We start from the raw sequence: 20,110 nt of genomic DNA on the forward strand, positions 1-20,110 counted from the left end.
ATATGTAGATATCAGTTGTTCGGTTCTTACATTCCTCCTTATTTTAATTTATTAAAATACCTTTACTTTATTAGAAAATATAAAAGAATTATATTAACTTTTTAACTTATTTATAATACACATTTGACCACTTTTATCATTTTTTATAATTATTTTAACTTTATCAAATTGTTATTTGATATTTATACAATTATAATCTTTTTATTGATATTTGGCATTAGAAAAAATAAAATGTGTCATTTTAATATTGAATACTTGATAATATCACGTTTTTATTTGTTGTGATTTTTACTTTTCTAAAAAAAAAAATTATCTAATTAATATTTTGAACAATAAAAGAGCATGTATGAGTATCCAATAAGGGAAGGAGATAAAAATTTCATACCTCCTCAGTATGGGGATGTGGATAGAGATAAAAATAAAAATGAGACTGAAGATAAATATTTATTTTAAAGATGAATGTCTAAAAAACCTCAAAGCACTTAGATTAGTTCCTTAGGTTTACACTTATTCCATTATATACATCGACCTTCTTTGGTGCATATAATAATACGTACAAACAAAAACAAAAACTGAATATAACAAATTTTTAATTGATATCTTATTTACTTGTGAATCTCATTTATTTATATATTCCCATCTCATTTCAACATTACACAAAAACATAACTATTCCTTTCCTTAACCACTTTAGTTTATTTATCCTTTTAAATTCATCCAAACTCAATCTAAAGTCTTTAAATCATTCATATATAAAAGAATCAATTTTACACAACATTCAACGGTTCCATATTCTTATTATAATGTTAGTATTTTGTTAATAGAAAGAGTTGAATTTATAATTTCTCTCACCATATCTTTCAAACTCACTAAGTTAACCTTATATCTCTTAAGTGTTAGAGTGTTAGTAGAGAAGAGTTAAACACACTACTTCTTCCACCATTACTTTCAACTTTATCATTGAACCGCCTTATACTTCCTTATCATGAAGTTAACGTTATTGTTTAAGTGAGAGATTATGTTTATCTCACTTCAAATAAAAGATTTATTTCTATCTCTTCCTTGTTTAAAAGATCAATAACATCATGTAACAAAGTCATACACTTTAATGAAAAAAAAAATTGATTCAATTTTCTTTATGAATAAAACTCTGATATATAATACCTTATTCAAAAAATCAAAGATATAATTATAATATTAGACTAGCATATATTCATATTCTTTTCAATCAAATCTCGCATATTTAATTACCTTAAAAAAGACAAATAACCATCCAGGAAACTTAGAAAAAATTCCAGTTTTAGAAATAATTGTTTATAATAAGTGATTAGATGCTTTTTGTTATAATAATAAAATGGCAATTCTTCATTTATCTTAAACTATTTCTTACACACATAAAAGACATATTATATCTATTACTATTTAAGTGACATGGTAAATTAGTTGTTTAAAAACATATTTCTATTCTAGATCTATACTGATTATAAAATTAACATAATAATTATAAAATAATTCACACAAAAAATCTTATTTGTAATATTAAAACAATATATCTCTCAAATATCTATAAATTATTAAATATATCTCATTAATAATCTATTTTCTATATAAGTCATAATCCGTAATTTATTTTTTTAATTGAGTCTCAACATTTATAAACTACACCATTTTTAGAAGCAACAAAAGTAGGTGCATTAAGGTGCGAAACTTGCAAATAGTGGACATAGAAAAAATCAATAATAAATTTTAAAGTTACGTACAAAAGATAAAAAACAAGAATTAAAATAAATTTTGTAGAAGTAAATCTGTTATAAAATGTACACCACTTAAAAAGTAGAATGAGAAATAAATTTATCTTAATACTAGTATACAAATTCAAGGTTTCTAAATTGGGGACAAATATATATATATATATATATATATATATATATATATATATATATATATATATATATATATATATTTGTTTGTTTGTGTATTTATTTTCATTTTAAATTATTAAACTTTTTATTTATTTAATATTTTATTTTAAATTTATACTATTATACTTTATTTATTATTTATTTCACTATTAAGAGAAGAAAATTTGTGTTTTCTTTTCTTGTATTTAAATATTTGAACAGGTAAAAATAAAAACACAAATTTTATACTTATAAAATATCATATATGAAAGTAAATATAATTATTTATTAGGGAGATAAAAACAAATATAGTCAAACTTAAAACGTTACATTTAAAAAAATGTTCTAAATTGTAAATTGTTAATTCTTTTTATCAAATATACATAAGGAAGTCAAATAATTATGTTCTTAATAAAAAAAAAAGTGAAAAAGAGAAGTATTTTGCGAAACATATGCATAATCTAAAATGAGTTTTAAATAACACAATTTTGAACAATGTTACATTGCGACTGTGCATGAATGACATTTCTTTTGGTTGACGAATCTCTGTGACAAGTACTGCACCACTTTGCAGGTTGACCATGTCTGATTCATATCACAAATGTTGATCTACTTACCCTCTGTTATAGGTCTTTTCAACTTCATGTATTTCCAGATTTAGAAATAAAAAGACACCATATTTTGAGGTGGTTGGTGCTGTAGTCTACCTCAACAACCAACCAAACATTCAAGATTCCAACAAAAGTAAAATTAAAATGTGGTTTGGATAAAGATCAAATCTCCATGAGTCTTTTCATCATCCCTGAGTATCTTTCCATTTTATACTCTCATGTACTCTTTACAAGGATTCAGAGATATGCTCAAAGATACTTTCATCTTCGAGTTTAAATAATTTGATTTTCAGAGAAAATGAAAATATCTTCGGTGAGAGGTTGAATAAAAGAGTTAAAAGATAGGTATTTTGTGTATTTTGTTAACGTGTTGACGATTTTTTATTTTTTGTTGTTAACATTGGTTCTTCTTTTAGGAATTCATTATTTTAGTTTTATTCAAATATAAAATATAAATCAATTTTTAAGATGGTTTTAAGTATGTTTATATCAAAAAACTGATTTTATATTTTTTCTAATTATAATAATTTATTATGTTAAAAAACTAATTAATTATATTAGTTAAAATCTTCTTTTTATATGTTTCCAAAATAATCAAATTATTTCATACAATTGTTAAATATTTATAAGGCTTAAATACTTTTTTATCCTCATTTTCACATAATGTTTAAAATGGTTCTCATTTTTACCGAATGTTTAGAATGGTCATCATTTTCGCAATTCGTGTTTTATTTGGTCCTTTTCTGTAACGCCGTTTAAATCATTAACGGAGCATTGTACATGTAGCACAATTTGTATTAGGGTGTATTACGTGTACTGTACAGGTGACTTAATTAGATATTTGGGGATAAATAAGTGAGCTAAGGTTTTGGTAGGGAATGTTTGGGCAGTTGGTGAGTTTTGACAATCTTGTTCCTCCATTCCCAATTGGTATTGCTGAAATCTTCTTCTTCCTGCAATCCCATTATTACGGGTGGCAATGCGGGCCGGCCCGCCCCGTTTAGGCCCGCCCCGCATAAGGCCCGCACATCGCGGGCCGGCCCGCCCCGCCCCGCACATTTTATGCGGGCCGCATACTCTGGCCCGCCCCGCATATATGTTGGCCCGTGGGCCCGCAGGCCGACCCGCTTTTTTTTTTTTTTTTTTTTTTTTTTTTTTTTTTATGATAAAACTTTCAATGTTTAAAAATTGGGAAACTTTAAGAAGTTCACAAAATTAAGTAAAGACTTTGGGGAATTAGATGATAAATTGATAATTCAACATTTTCATCATATTCATACTATGACATACACAATGTATTCTTTAAATTTTAGCACATTAAAAATTACATAATACTTGTCTTTTCCAGTTATACAAGAATTTGAAATGTTAATGCAAGAGTCCATAAAAGAAGTAATTAATATACACAAGTGCAAGTTTTTTTTTTTTTTTAATTTTATGCGGGCTTGCGGGCCGGCCCGTGCGGGCCGAGCCCGCACGGGCCTGCGGGCTCACTATCCTGGCCAGCCCCGCGTTTTTTCTGCGGGCTTGCGGGTCGGGCCCGCGGGCCAGGCCCTAATTGCCATCCCTACCCATTATATAGGTATTTTACGGTCCCAATCTTCTTCCTTTACCTCTGGTTGTAATCGTTGGAGGCAACCGTGTTGTATCACTTCGTGCACTATTGGTGGTTCAACGAGAAACGAATTAACCCCGATTTGTAGTTGCAGAAAGATGGCTGCTTTGAGGATGACAAGAACTCCAAAGAATATTGGTAGAAAATTTTGGGTACAATCTATTTTTATTTTTGTGTTAATAATAAATTGGTTTTAATTTTTGGTTTATTGATTTACAGAGTGGTGGTTCCAATAATGTAGGCTGCAACTTTTTCAAATGGTGGTGTTGATGAAAAGGATGTCATCATCATGACACAAATGAGACAGATTAATGATTTGGAGAAGTCATTGAAGGTTGCTGAGAAGAGGCTACAATTAGTAATAGGGTTCACTTGAGTTGTTATTGTATTATTCGTACTGTTATTGTGTGTAATCTTTTAAAGTCCAATCTGTTTTGTACTATTGTTAAATGAAGAAATGAATTAATCTGATTATGTTGATATTAGTCCCAACATGTTCAAAATGACATCTTAATCTGAGCATTGAAGTAAGTGAAATTGATTTAAGTTTGGGAAAAATTAAATTGATATAAGTCTGGAAGAAGTTAAATTCATAACATTAATTCATCCTCATCAAAATGCACTACATCAATGTTTGGCAGAAGTGAAACTGAACGAAGATTAAGGAAAGTCAAAATGCAGTACATCAATAATGAATTCTACATCAAAAATTCTAAAAAATAACTAAGACGTTTGTAACTGCTATCATTGCCTCCTCCTAATATGTAATTTCATCCTAAACTGCTGAGATGGTTCTTCTGGTGTTGGTAGTGGTGTTGCTTGACTCTCCACTTCATTCCTTGGTGGTTGAGTTGTTTGAGTTTCAGCAGTTGGTGCATTCTCAGCAGTTTGGGCATCTGGTGCAGTCTCAGCAGGTGTTGCAGTCTGCTCATCCACAGGCTTATCTGGGCAATTGTTCCTGTTATGTCCAATCTGACGGCATATACTACATTTTTTTTTCTATGACCTCCTTTGCTGATTTGTGTGTTATCCTTTCTCAACTCCCACCTTTCCAACCTTCTTTTTTTCTTGGGTCTTCCTGGTAAGATTCTCTTATGTGGTGGATGGACGTCAGGGTAGGGAGTTCTTTCCCATAAAACTTCACCATTGACTGGACATATGATGGATTGATATATTTCTTCATAGGTGGATCTCCTGAAACAGATTGGTATGAAGTCCTCAGCATTGACATTGATGAAATTCATTACTGCAATAGCATGGCAGCAAGGGATAACAGTCAGAAGCCATTTCCTACAGCTGCAATGTTGAGCATCCACATTCACTATGTACTTATCTCCAACCATGGATATGTGTCTCACTTCAAATATCTTTTCTCCTGACCAGCTGCAAATATCATTACACATATCAGTACACGAATAAGTTGATTGTGTTAAAAAAAGACAAAAACCTAACCTTGGGATCCAATATTTGGTTAACTCCTTTTCCTTATGTAGTCTGTCAAGGACCTTTGGGCAAATGTTTCCTTCAAAAGTTGTAACCTTTTTTCTCTTGGTGACCCACCTTTCCATTAAATAAACTCTGATTTCCTCGAGCATGGTGATTATGGGTTTGCCTCTTGCATCCACTAAGACACTATTAAAAGCTTCACTCATATTGTTGACAATTGTGTCGCATATGGCTCGACCACTAAATCTAGACTTGGACCAGAACCTGCATAAATAATAACGTCAATATTGATATCAGGTATTTGTACAGAAATCAGGTATTTGTATAGAAATAAGGTATTTGTACAGTAGAGATACCTTGAAGGTATAACAATAAGGTATCTGTAAGCATCAATATTTAACTCTTTAATTGTTAACATCACTCTTTCCCAAACTGTTGGGTGTGTGCTCCTAGCAGCCTTCCACATGAGTATCTTTAATTTTTGGCCAGAGAATCTTTTTCTGAAATTTGCATACAGATGCCTCATGCAAAACCTGTGCTCAGCAGTGGGTAATAGGTCCTGAATGGCAAGCACTAATCCCTGTGCAATGATAAGATTATTAGTACTTACAACATTAAACAAAAATTAATAAATTGAACATATATTAAACATACTTTTTGTTGGTCAGACATAAAGGTCATTGTCCTACACACGTCAATACCTCCAAGATCACCAATAAGCAATTCCAAGAACCATGTCCAAGTTTCTTAATTTTCAACTTCCACAACAACATACGCTAAGGGCAGTAACTGATCATTAGCATCTCTACCCACAACACTCAACAACTCACCTCCGTATTTTCCTTTTAAAAAACAACCATCCAAACCTATGATGGGTCTACAGAAGACAAAGGAATCTTTACATGCTTTTAAACAGGAGTAAAACCTCTGAAAAATTGCTTCATCATTATCATTTTCCACTTTGATTTTTATAGTTGATCCAGGATTACATTTTAGTAATTCATGTGCATAGTCGTAAATTCTTTTATATTGCTCTTTAAATGACCCATCTACTATATCTGCAGCCATTGCCCTTGCTTTACGAGCTGTTGATATTGACACATGTGTATTCCATTTTCTTAAAGCCCTTTGTCTTACGTCATTTATCTTTAGCTTTGGATTCTCTATTAGAGTTTGGTCCAAGGTTTCACTAAGCCACTTTGCTTTAATGATATTAATCTTGAACTCCCTGCTACAAGGATGAACATCAAGTAGTTTCCTCAATTGCCAAATCTTACGGCTACGAACATAGGAACAATATGCAGACCATTGACATTTATTTTGTGCACCCAAACAACCAACCCTAACTCGCTTACTATCATTTTTCAAGAATTTCATATTTCTCCCTGCATGAATAGCATAAGCCCTAATGGCATCCTTGAAGTGGTTGTTGTTTAGAAAAACAGTTCGTACTTCTCATTTGTAATCCGCCATACTTTTTGGCATTACAAATGTCTGGAATGGACCACATCCTGTCCTTTCATCATTGTTTTCTTCATCCCCAGCTGTTTCACTCTCGCTATCTGGCCCACTAAGTAATTCTTATGAATGCCATTCATCATCAGATAACTCGATTAAATGACGTGCTCTATTTTCAAATTTACCTCTGCTAGAATCATCAATTTCAGGCATAGTTTCCACTTCAATTCACCTTCTACTTCAACATCACTATTCAGACCACTGGCATCCCCAATCTCTACTTCAGCAGCCTCTTCATGGGCTCTACTTCACCACCGTGGTGGACAATAACATTGAATCTATCATCACTCATTGCCCTAAAGTAAATTAAACAGATAAAAAAGATGTATTATTAAGCCTACTTTAACGCAATGGGGGACCATTGCTACAATCAATTACAAATAAAATAATAGGAACCATTACACCAACATCGACAACCGACAAAAAAACCAACTAAAATAATACCCCACTGAACCCCACCTACAGACACAAACTACACAAAATCATGGAAGTAATTTAGAAACCATGCAGAACATCACAACAATCGAAAGACAAACAGACCCAAAAATAGAATTACGAAAACCCTAACCCACGAGCAAACACAACCCAGAAAACCCTGAACCCACTTACCTCATTGATGATGATTAACTAGAAAATTGAAATGAAGAGTGCAACTGCAATCCAATGATGAAATGACAAGTGTTAGCTGCTTCCTCTGCAAATCTGAACTCAAGAAAGACGAAGATAAAGAAATTTCCCTAATTGCAAAATTTCCCCTAAATTGAGAAATTAACGTTAATTAGCCACCTGTACAGTACACGTAACACACCCTAATACAAACCGTGCCACCTGTACAATGTTCCCTTAATGATTTAAACGACGTTACAGAAAAGGACCAAATAAAACACGAATTGCGAAAATGAGGACTATTCTAAACATTCAGTAAAAATGAGGACTATTTCAAACATTCTGTAAAAATGAGGACCATCCGCAACAAACACTACGAGAATGAGGACCCCAAAAAGGTATTTAAGCCTATTTATAAAAAAACCTTAATTCATAAATGATAGATGGTATCTAGTAATAATAATAAATTATGTTTATTAAAATTGATTTTTATGTTACATAAAAATATTAATTATTTATATTTAATTGTAATTAATTATATTTAATTGTAATTTATTATATCAATTAGTAACTTCAAAACTCTTTTAGAATGGAAAGTTCTCTTATTCATTATATGCATTCCATACTTTTTTACTTTTTGAAAAGAGAGTTTTGTTATGTTCTAAAAGAGATATTTTGAGAGTATCATACATTACATGTTGTTTAAAAAATAAGTGTTCAAGATTCATTAAAGGGAAATGATCATGCTATAGTTGTTTCATTGTATAATCCTTTACAATATTAGCAATATTTTTCATTTATTTTTCTCATAATTTGATTTGAATTTTGTGAATGAATGCTCGGTGTGTAAGTATAAATAATTGACTTCTTTTTATTACATTTGTAAATTTCTTGAAGGATGTTTCAATGAGTGATTTGTACATCTTATTTTAACTACGTGTATTTATACTCATTAGATAATTTAACATTTAGTAGTGAAAAATTCAAACCCAAATGCTTGAATTAACTAGATTTAGATTAAAAATTATCTGGTGTACAATTTCTTATCTCTTAAGCTTTATTTTTGCTTATTATATTCAATCCTTGTTGTTTTTGGTGCTGATTAACAAGTTCACTATATTTCTTTTACTATAAACAAATTTAAGCTAAGTTTTCTTTAAAACTTGTAAAGAATTTTTTTTGGACCAATTCACCCATCTTGGTTATGTTTTTAGTCATTCTTTATTTTATAATTGGTATCTCAAGAAAGTTATTGAAAGTTATTCATTTTTATCTAAAATAGCTAATCACTCACAAATATTTGCCGAGGTGCATCAATAAATATGCCTTTTCTTTTTATTGAAAAATATTGTTCTTTTTGAAAATTAGAATAGTATTTTTTTTAATCTATTAATAAGGGAGTTTGGGATGCGGAGATAAATGATACTTTTCAACCGACTAGAATTTTTTTATAATGTTTCACAAAATATTTTCTTTATGGAGAGAGTTTATAATGATGTTAGAACCAAAAATATCATTTCTTTTATTTGAACTCTGGATGAATTTTAGAATTTTAGTTATTCTTCAACTAAAGAAATATGAGTTTAGAAATCACTCACGAGAAGACTAAATAAATTATTATCTCAAATTTAAGAAAAAATAATATCATAAAAAAATCTTATACTACATGACAATCACACATTTCTATTAATTATTAGCTTCAAAACTTTGTTCAGGATTACAATCACCATCTTCAAATGAATTGAAGATATTACAAAGTACTATTTTGTGCCATGACTTATCTTAAGACTTTAGAGATAAAAAAGAAGTTGATTTTATATTGAATGAGACATAAATGGAAGATTATGAAGAAAATACCCCATTAATTTGTTTTAACTTTTTTATTTCTTCAACAGTTTCTGAGATGAGAAAAGAAAATCATCATGCATATCAGCAGTATACTCTTTATTTTGATAAAATGGGATGATAGGCGAAAGTAAACATTTTAATATTGCAATACATATATATAATATAGTATAGTAGTGAGTAGTTGAATCTCTCATATCAATGCAGAAAGAACACCTGGACACGAATTTGACACTAGATTCTGCTAGACTGCAACGAGGACCACCTTGTACCTTTGATGACACAAGCACACACACTTCCATTGAATTTCTTTTCTGCATCCTAAGATATCATCATGTGAACCCTATGGGTTGGATATATTTTCTAGTTTTACTTTTTAAAATCATTATTCTGTGTATCCGTCTGAAAATGAAACTCTTGATGGTGGAAGCAAGTTCAGACCATGTTGTATATATGTTGGACAGATTCTGTAGAAGAAAATATGAAAACGTCAAATCACTTCTCCCAAAACAGTTTCATATACGTAAGATACTCATACTGCAATCCAATCCTATCACAGAGTATCACATCTCATTTTTACCTAAACAAAAAAAATAATAATATTTTAATTCACTTTTTTTATCTATTTTTAATTCATCATTTTTATCATTTTTAAATTATTTATTTTAATTATTTATAATAATATTATATAATGATCTAAGAATGATGAGAATAATAAATTAAAAATAAATAAAAAAATTAGGTTAAAGTATTATTATCCAAACGAAAAATTAGCACATCACATTTATCATTTCATACACACAATAATCATATATTCTCCTCATATCAATGTCTTAAACTACAAAAATAATTATTTTTAGTGGAGGTTATATTTGACGTTTGTGAGGGTTTTAACCCCACTAATAGGTTTATCAGGGGTTTGTCATTTCCCTGAAAGAGCCAGCGTGGCTATGGCTAAGTGATTACTGGAGGTTTTTAGCAACCCCTGGTAAAGTGCAACTTACATGGGGTTTTTGAACCTCTGCTACTGCTTAAGGTTTTCCAAAACCTCCACTATTGCTTGAGGTTTTTCAAAACCCCTGTTATTGCTTGAGATTTTTCAAAACCCCCACTACTACTTGGAGTTTTTGGAAATTCTCACTGCTGCTTGGGGTTTTTTGAAACCCCATTACTGCCTAAAGTTTTAAATAACAATATTTCATAGCAATATCACAGTAGTGATCTTGCCTCACAATATTTGCATGAATTACATATGAAAATTAAACTTCTTTCTACCAACTTTTGTATATCTTTTTTTAGTAGGCATATCCATGGGAAAATAATACGCAAGAAATCTAAAGAAATAAACTATTAATTAAAGCATTAAAGCATATATATACACTTACAATATAATTAAAGAGCACCCGCTCAATATACAAAACATATTAGTTATAATTATTTTATTTACATTTACAACATTAAAAAATTATTAACATAAGTTTTCATAGATTCATAGTGTAGAATTGTTTCACATCCCTTGAAAATACAGACATATAATAAAAGCACATAAATGAGAAGCTAAACTTTGCATAGGAAGTCATCATAATATAGATAGTTTGAGGACAGAGCAGAGAAGCGAATGCAATATTTGCTGGATAAATAAATTGATTAAATTAGCCATTAGTTATGGCTTCCCTTGCTTCAAATTCAACAAGAGAAACAACCATAATCACTTCATCAAAAGAACCGCATTAGATGAAACATTAGCAAAACCTGTAAAAAATATTTGAAACAATTAAGACATGAGGGATTGAGAAATAAAAAAATAGTGGAAACTGTTTACTTTATTGGATTTACATCTTATACTATAAACATTGCTTTTATAGATTAATTAGAGTAAATAATTAATAAAATTGTAGTTACTATATTCTAAATGTAATAATCAATTCACAATTCACTAAAATAATATGTAATAGTTACCAAGACGATGAATCACAAGTAGAGGTGTCAATTTGGCCCCTAGCCCATAGGCCAGCCCTGGCCCACTCTTCATAAAGCCCCCTTTTAGGGGGCCCCCAAATGAGGGGGCCAAAAAAAAGCCCCAGCCCCCAAAGCCCCCTCTCTAGTGGGTTAGGGCTAGGGCTAAGGTGGGTTAGCCCCCCAAATAATACTATATTAAGTCAGAGTCAAAGATTAAGTTGAGCGACCCAAACGGGCCCGATGACCCGGACGGGCTCGACAACCCAGACGAGCCCAATGACAAGGACAGATCCGACGACCAAGATGAGCCCGACGACCAGGATGGGCTTGACAACCTGGACATGCTAAACAACACGGACGGGCCCAAAAACCTAGACGGGCTAGACGACCAAGATGGGCCCGACGACCAGGACGAGCCTGACAACCCGGACAAGCCAGACAACACAGACGGGCCCGACGACCCAAATGGGCCCGAAAACCTGGACGGGCCAGACGAGCCCAACGATCTAAACGGGACGACGACCCGAACGGGCCCAACGATTCAAACAGGCCAAATGATCCAGACATGCCCAATGACCCGAACGGGCCGACGACTCGTATGGACCCGACGATCAAAACGGCCCGACGACCCGAACGAGCCCAACGAGCCAAACGAGCCCAACAATCCGAATGGGCCCGACGAACCAGACGTGCCAGAAGACCAGAACGGGCCCGACGACCCCGAAAACCCGGACGGGCCCAATGGTTCCGACGACCCGAACGAGCCCGACGGGCCTGGTGACCCGAACGGGCCCAACGAGCCAAATGGGCCCGACAATCCGAACGGGCCCGACGACCCGAACAGGATCGACGACCCCGACTCCCTGAACAAGCCAGACGACCCAGATGGGCCCGACGACCCGAACGTGCCAGACGACCCGAACGGGGCCCGTCCTGGTTGTCGGGTCTGTCGGCCCCGTACGTGTCTTCGGGCCCATACGGGTCGTAGGGCTCGTTTGGATCGTAGAGCCCGTCTGGGTCGTAGGGCCCGTTTGGGTCGTCAGGTCCATACAGGTCGTCGGGCCCGTTGGGGTCTTTGGGCCTGTCTGGATCATTGGGCTCGTTCGGATCTTCGGGCCCATCTGTGTCGTCGGGCCCATCTGTGTCGTCGGGCCTGTTCATATCGTTTGTCCCGTCCGGGTTGTTGAGCATGTCCGGGTTGTCGGGCTCATCTAGGTCGTATGGCCCGTCTTAGTCGTTAGGCCTATCCGACTTGTTGGGCCCATTTGGCTCGTCGAGCCCGTCTGGATTGTTGGGCATATCTGTGTCGTCGGTCCCATCTGGGTCGTCAGGCCCGTCTGGGTTGTAAGACCAGTACGGGTCGTCGGATCCATACGGGTCATCAGGCCCCTTCGGGTCGTCAAGCTTGTTTGGGTCATAGGGCTTGTTAGGTTCGTCGGGCCTGTCCGGGTCATTGGGCCCGTCCAGGTCATCGAGCTCGTCCGGGTCGTTGGGCCCTTTCATGTCGTTGGACCCATCCGTGTTGTCAGGTTTGTCCTGTATTCGGGCCCGTCTGGGTCGTCGGGCCCGTTCGGGTTGTTGGGCCCGTTTGGATCATCGGGCCCGTTCGAGTCGTCGTTCTTGTCGAGGTCGTCGAGCTGGTCCGAGTCGTTAGACCTATTCGGGTCGTCGTGCTTGTCCGATTCGTTGGGCCTGTCCCACAGATAGTAATATATTTTAAAAAAATATATTTTTGATATGAAAGATGAAAGCCCATGGGTTGGCCCTGGCCCACAGGGCTTTTGTAGGGTTTTTGACCCTGTGGGCTTCTTTGTTGGGGGCTTTTTTTCAATGTGGGCTTTTTTGGCCCTAGCCCACATGGGCCAGGGCCAAACCCTGTGGGCTGGGCCAAATTGACACCTCTAATCACAAGCTATGAAGCCCAGACACGGACACGGGGAAGCGTCTAAATCGAAAAAATGTAAGACACGGACACGGATATATATATATATATATATATATATATATATATATATATATAACAATTACAATTCATAGTCTAAAAAATTGAAAATTAATATTTATAAAAAACAATCCACCAATTATACTTCATGATCTAATAGAAATCAAGATAAACAATTATAAAAGAAACAAAGTCTAGCAAAAGAAAAACAAAAAAAAAACGTAAGTAAATCATGATGTTTAACTCTCATATTTGTTCATCTTCATTGAAAAATGCTTCTTCTAATTCTGGTTCATCAAGAGATAGGCTAGCAATCTGAAGAATTCCGCTGTCTTCCAATGAAAAGTCATCTCCTCCAATATCCCACAATTTAGTTTCCTCTTCTTTGTACTTTGAGGAGTTTCTTGAGAGAAGACGGAGATTACTATGGATAAATACTAAATCTTCCGCCCTTTTGGGAGTCATCTTATTTCTTTTCAAAGAATGTATAAAAGATTCAAGGTGTGCACTACACAAGGAGTCCAATAGATTGAAGAAAATTCTGATTTTATGATCATACCTGCTGCCTTACATATTGCTGCATTGTCTGTGATAATTTGTACCACGTTTTTTGGTCCAACTTCCATAATTACATATCTCATGTGTTTGGCAATAAAATCCTTGTCTTTTGTCTCACCAGATCCATCTATTGCTTTCAAAAACATTGGTTCACTCTCATTGATAGCCATAAAATTGATAAGAGGTCTTCTTTGAGGGTCGCTCCATCCATCGCTAACAATTGTCACACCTTTTGGCTTCCATGAATTCTTTATAGGTTGCAGAAGATTTTCTACATGAGCTCTTTCTTTATCAAGCAGTGGACCTCTCAATTTATTATATGATGGTGGTACATATCCACTAAGGTTAGAAGTATTGGCAGCGTAAGAAAAGGCACTCCTATAATAAGGACTTCTTGCGAGATGAAATGCTAATCCTGGAGAATAAAACATCCTTGAAATTTCACAATCAAGAGCATCTCTAGCTTGAATGTTGAAAGAAGCTTCTAGAGGACCCTTGAGTTTTTTGTGAACACCACCATTGCTTGTCTTCTTTCTTTCCTCAGATACAGGTGGTAGAGAGACCTTTTTCTTCTTTGAATTTTCAATTTTCAAAGTTGCTTCAATATCCAATCTTTTAAGCTCAGCAAGTTTTGTCGGATTCACCTTTGGACAAACTCTAACCCCTTCGCCCTTAATTTTTAAGAGATGAGCTCTCACTCGAGTGTAAGATCCATTAAATTCAAAATCACACAAAGTACAGTTGACCATATAGTTTCTACCACCGGGAGTTTTTCTTATCTTTGTAAAATATCTCCAAAGAGGTTTTGTTTCATCTTCTTGTTCAATAGCTTGATTAGGTCTACTCATCTAATTTCCTATAATAAAATAAATTGAAAATACAAAATTTACTTAATATTTAAAATTAAAAAATAAAACAAAAGTATATAATTTAAATAATTTTTATACATAATAAATTTATAAAATTAAATTCAAAATATAAAACTTATAATTTTATGTTTATAATTTAAATTATAAAATAAATTAAAATTATGTAACGCATATGTATTGAAATCTGAAATTAAAAACTAATAAAGTATCATGTATAATCTAATCATAATATAAAATATAATCATTTATAATATAATATATTTTTAAAGTAATGTTAAATTATTAAATTATTTTATATTGTAAAAAGAGCAAGGAACATAGTACCCTCACATGTATAAGTTATAACAAATATGATGGATGCATAGAATAACATTAAGTATTAAAAAAGTTAAATTATTAGCATTTAATGGATGGATTTAATAAGTAGAAGGAAAAGAGTGTGTGGATAACATTTAATATAGAAGGCAAAGAATTTAATAGATAGAAGGAGAAGAGACGTAGAGAGTACTTACCTTTTTCTACACACTTCTTCTTCTCAATATTTACTTTTTTTCTCCTACTCAAAATATATCTCTTCTTATTCTTCTATCCGAGCTTCTTCCTTCTTCCTTCTTCCTCCAAGAGCTTTCTTGCAATGACTATGTGTTTCGCTTACTAAATCTCAACGTTTCTTTCTTTTACCTCTAACTAATTTCTTTTTTCTTTGTATATTGTGTAAGTCTCGTTATGTATTTATAGGACATGTATAAGGTTTTTGTTATTAAAAGATAAAATATAAAGATATTCAAATAGATATATTTGAAGATTATTTTGTTAAAATTTTTAGTTTTAATTCTATATAATTTATTAAGATTTTTAGTTAAGATTATTTATATATTTATCTTTATTTTTTATTTTTTATATAAAGTAATTTATTTATATTTATTTGAAATACGAAACATGTATCTAGTAATTTATTTATATTTATTTACATATAAAAAATGAAAGATGTTATAGATTAAAATTAATTATAATATAATTTATTATATACTGATAAAACAAATTAAAATCTCTTTAAATAAAATATTATATTAGGAAGGAAGAAAATTTTAGATAAAGTGAAAATGTGATAACTGAACAAATATATTTGGGGATCCGTAAAATTAAAACAAAATTTATATAAAATAACTAAATTATTAAATTGATAAGAATATGATAATGTTTTCTTTTTAGATTTTTCTTTTTCTTTTGCTTAATTTTCCTTTTCCTATCTTTTGTCTTCTCTTTTATGTGAATTTGCCTGCAACGTAAACGGTGTCAACTCTGCAACTGCGTCCACATTCCACCTTTTTGCAGCACCGCAACGTGTCTTTTCCGCGTCCAGAGAGAAGGTCGTGTCTGACCCAAAAGACAGCGTCCGACACCGCGTCGTGTGCGCTTCCGGCAAGTGTCCGTGTCTAGTGCGCCTCTGAAACGGGGAAGCATGGCTCGGACGCCGTGTCGGAGCTTCCTAGATCACAAGCATACAACATATCAACAAATTGCTAAGAGGAATAGTGTTACTTTTTTCACACTTTAATTAAACTGCATAATAATTAAAATGCATAAGAATCTTTCAAATTATAAACTAGATTAAAGTTTAGATTTACTAAAATCAATAAAGATCCATGAATTATATGTAAATTTATCATCCATATCACGTCCCTGGTGTAAATTATTGAAAATAAGTCCAAAATATGTCTGAAATAAAAATAATGAAATGCAATCTTATTTCAAAAAATGCTTTAAATAATGAATACATACTTGCCACCAACATAGGGAAATCCCTTTCTGGAATTGGCAGGGATACTTCCTTGTAGACAAGGTATGATCACTGTCATTTCTTACACAATTTTAGCATCCTCGCTATAGCTTTCATAACACCGACCCCATCTTGGATTACTACAAACCTATAATCAATGTTTCAGGAGTAATCAGTAACATCATCAAAGAAAAAGGTACACATTTGACAACCTCAAACCTGTATAATAAGAAATTTTTTAAAAGCTTATCATTACACTCTTTCCTATTTACCGCTATGCATGGAGCAAAAACATAAGGAATCCCTGTAGCTCTGACTTCAAGAGCAGTAGCAGCACCAATCCTTTCTGCCAGATCTGGATCCCTGTTCATCAAAGATTATTAGAATGGAACAACCTATGTTTTAAACATACAGAATTGACTGCATACCTACAGAAATGGTTCAGGTGACTATGTCAATTATCAAATTAGAAATGAAAAGGTCTATTAGTTATCAAATCTTGTTCATATGGCACATACCAAGAAAATAAATGATAATAAATCTTGAACTTGCCTGGTACATCCAAGACCAACATTATAGGGAAATATGGTTGCATTGTAGACATTATTGTGTCCATGAACAGCATCAATACCATAGATCATTGGTATACCCAATCTACTCTCCAAAGCTCCTTTATGAAATTCATTTATCATATTAACCCAATCTTTGGCAGTAGCCTTTGGAAGGGGCTCGCTACCACCACCACTCAATACACTCCCTGCACACAAATAAAATAATTTCCTATCTTAATTCAATTTTTCATCAATCACTCATCCCGGCTTCTTTCAGCTTCATAAGTATTACGAGATTATAAAAGTAAGAGGATAAAAATAAACTATAGATTCAAAAGGACGTATTCGTATGAACAAATATAAAGTTTGTAACAGATTATGAGAGAAAAGGAACTAAAAATGAAGCCAAGGAAATAAATAGCACGAATGTTGCAACTTTCCCACTTTCTTAAGGATCACTTTCCTGTGCTTTAGACTCTAGTCTTCATATTTAGTGAATTAAATCTAGTGATTATGAATTCAGTGAAGAAGATGATGATAAGGTAATCAACACTTGAGTTGGGATTCAAACTATCTAAAGGAAATCCCCCAGGAGTTGGTGCTGTTCATGTATTATGACAAATTTTACATTTTGAGAGGTCATAGGTTTTGAATAATACAATTGTCTCTTCCTGGGGTAAAGTATATGTAAGTAAGTTCTGTTTCAACCCAAATACTTCCCTTTCCTTGGAAAGAGGTATCATCCCCTTCCCCAAAAATATCTTGAACCCAAAAAAATTGATGTCTTGGGACAACACACAGTTATCAATAAAAATGAACTATATTTGCAAGGCATATAATTACACGGAAGAAATCCTTCTACACAAGTGAATAGGAATATCACAAGCAATGTCAAACATATGTTGAAAAACAGAAGACTCATCACAATTCACTAATTTTCTTTGATACCATGACAAAATGATGAAAGTAGCTATTGTGCTTCCCTGTCTCATTTCGATTATTGGTACAGTGCAAGCATTTTTGTTAACTAGAGAAACTGCTACTTTTACCTTTTGTTACATTAATTGCCTAAAACAAATCGAACTCAAGTTTTACTAAATAAGGCTCAAGCAAAAGATAGGATTGAAAATGTCATGTTTACTAAATAAGGCTCAAGCAAGAGATAGGATTGAAAATGTCATGTTTCACTACATAGTGACAAGATTTTAGATGAACTAATAATTGCATATATGGTAGCAAGTAAAAATTATAGGACTTCAACTTACCGTAGAAGATACATGAGTTTTATCACTTATTGCACCCTCCCTTACAAGACCAAAATCTGAAAATTTGGGATGAAATTGCTTGTCCAGTAACACCTTTCAAGATTTGAAATCTTGGCTGATCACCTTCCAATAGAAACAAAAATAAAACAAGACAAGATTATAAACAATTAAAACAACTACAATGTTCAATTAAAACAAGATTAAAACAACTATCTTAAAGGATAATCAATTACAAATGTGAAACATGTCTCAACTACAATGTACCTAAATATCTAATCCGTTGTGTAGATAATACAATCCTTGAGCAACACCGAGCATGTACCTTCCAGACCACTGTTTCAATAACATCAATGTAGGTTAAAGTTAGACTTGAGAGAATGACAAGAAAGGATTAATTGAAAAAACCTAAAATAAAATATAATTTTTAATCATTTGAACCTAATACACCACACTGATTTCAAAATTTGTTACACCATCGAAACGAAGATCCTTACCAGGAAAATTCTTACATCGCGAGACAAAATAGAGAATAGAACGCTCCATAACAGAGAAAGCATGGCATCAACATAAACTCGGTGAAATCCCTAGAACGCGTGGCATCATAGATTCGCAGAGCATAAACAATGTGAACCCTACTAGCATTATCTTAGCCTCGCCGATGAGCGCTTGACAAGAGACTCCAACATGAATGGCAAAGAGCGAAGGAGGTTGAAGATGAAAGAGACAAAGGAAGAAATACGAAACGCCAAAAAAGATGAAAGAGGGAAACTGAACAAATAAGCAGAAACATATTAAGTGGGAGAAAGAATAAGTTGAAATTAAAATACCACTTACTCTAATTGGGGTTTGATAAAAAAAAACCCTTGTTAGTTGTCAAGGGTTTAGAAAACCTCAGATATGCACGTTACTTCCCGGAGGTTAGCATAACCTCTCTTAAATAACCCCTTTTAAAATTAAAATTTCTTGTAGTGTAAGTCATATATCGTTGTTAATAATATATATAATTTTAATATTATATATATATATATATATATATATATATATATAAATATAAAAGGAGAAACAAAAATAGTACATAAATTTAATGTAATTTAATATTTAAGATTGACTTTACAAATATTCAGTAAAAATATCAGTATCTAACGTACAATTAACAAGAGTTACAAATCTCTTTTAACAAGTTACAAAATTTCATGAATTCTTTTTCTAACAAAAGTTGCAAAGTTTTAAACAATATTTTTACTAAAAATCTTAAATTTTCATATATTTTTCATTACAAAAGTTGTAAGACTTCTCATATGATTTTTTTAAAATTTCATGGACATACAACTATCCAAATTCTTATACCGTCAAAAAAATTTAATTAGATTCTAAAAAAACTCTTTATTTTTATATTATTTTTTTCATATTACTTAATTTGAGATTTTAATGAATAATCTAAAATATATCTCTTTTCACTAAAAGTCTCATATGTTTTAAAACAAACATATAATACATTATCAACATATTTATTTGAACCACTCTTGTTACTCGTATTTTGTAGAGACTCATGATGGTGACAATTTTTTACTGTCATCAACTCTCACCATCTTGTACATTAAACTCGTTATCAACAACTTTCACATAATTGTCGCTGACATACCGA

The 20,110-nt window shown here is 32.9% G+C and overlaps 1 protein-coding gene and 2 long non-coding RNA genes across 3 annotated transcripts; all 3 read right to left on the reverse strand.

Annotated features, from left to right (window-relative positions):
- Positions 1–4,753: 4,753 nt before the first annotated feature.
- On the reverse strand, positions 4,754–7,243 carry LOC114163637. Its single transcript, XM_028047937.1, has 8 exons — positions 7,216–7,243; positions 7,048–7,134; positions 6,348–6,957; positions 6,227–6,257; positions 5,929–6,152; positions 5,687–5,836; positions 5,183–5,509; positions 4,754–4,775 (listed from the first exon to the last, which is right to left on the reverse strand). The coding sequence occupies exons 1-8, from the start codon at positions 7,241–7,243 to the stop codon at positions 4,754–4,756; spliced, it is 1,479 nt and encodes a 492-aa protein (XP_027903738.1).
- An 8,830-nt stretch (positions 7,244–16,073) lies between these two features.
- LOC114164495 lies at positions 16,074–17,077 on the reverse strand. The gene is made up of 3 exons (XR_003599552.1): positions 16,922–17,077; positions 16,652–16,797; positions 16,074–16,358 (listed from the first exon to the last, which is right to left on the reverse strand). It is a non-coding gene; the product is annotated as an uncharacterized LOC114164495 (long non-coding RNA).
- A 127-nt stretch (positions 17,078–17,204) lies between these two features.
- Positions 17,205–19,351, reverse strand: LOC114164496. The gene is made up of 4 exons (XR_003599553.1): positions 18,960–19,351; positions 18,730–18,798; positions 18,466–18,588; positions 17,205–17,406 (listed from the first exon to the last, which is right to left on the reverse strand). It is a non-coding gene; the product is annotated as an uncharacterized LOC114164496 (long non-coding RNA).
- Between the last annotated feature and the right edge of the window lie 759 nt (positions 19,352–20,110).

This window comes from Vigna unguiculata, chromosome 9 (assembly GCF_004118075.2).
Source record: "Vigna unguiculata cultivar IT97K-499-35 chromosome 9, ASM411807v1, whole genome shotgun sequence".
Lineage (NCBI taxonomy): Eukaryota > Viridiplantae > Streptophyta > Magnoliopsida > Fabales > Fabaceae > Vigna > Vigna unguiculata.

Bases quoted from the DNA above. Each gene is read 5' to 3' on its own strand.
- LOC114163637 (XM_028047937.1), bottom strand. From the start codon at position 7,243: ATGCCTGAAATTGATGATTCTAGCAGAG. The intron at 7,135-7,215 runs GTAAATTTGAAA...TTAGTGGGCCAG, and splicing joins AATTGATGATTCTAGCAGAG to ATAGCGAGAGTGAAACAGCT. The intron at 5,837-5,928 runs GTATCTCTACTG...TTATTTATGCAG, and splicing joins CTTATTGTTATACCTTCAAG to GTTCTGGTCCAAGTCTAGAT.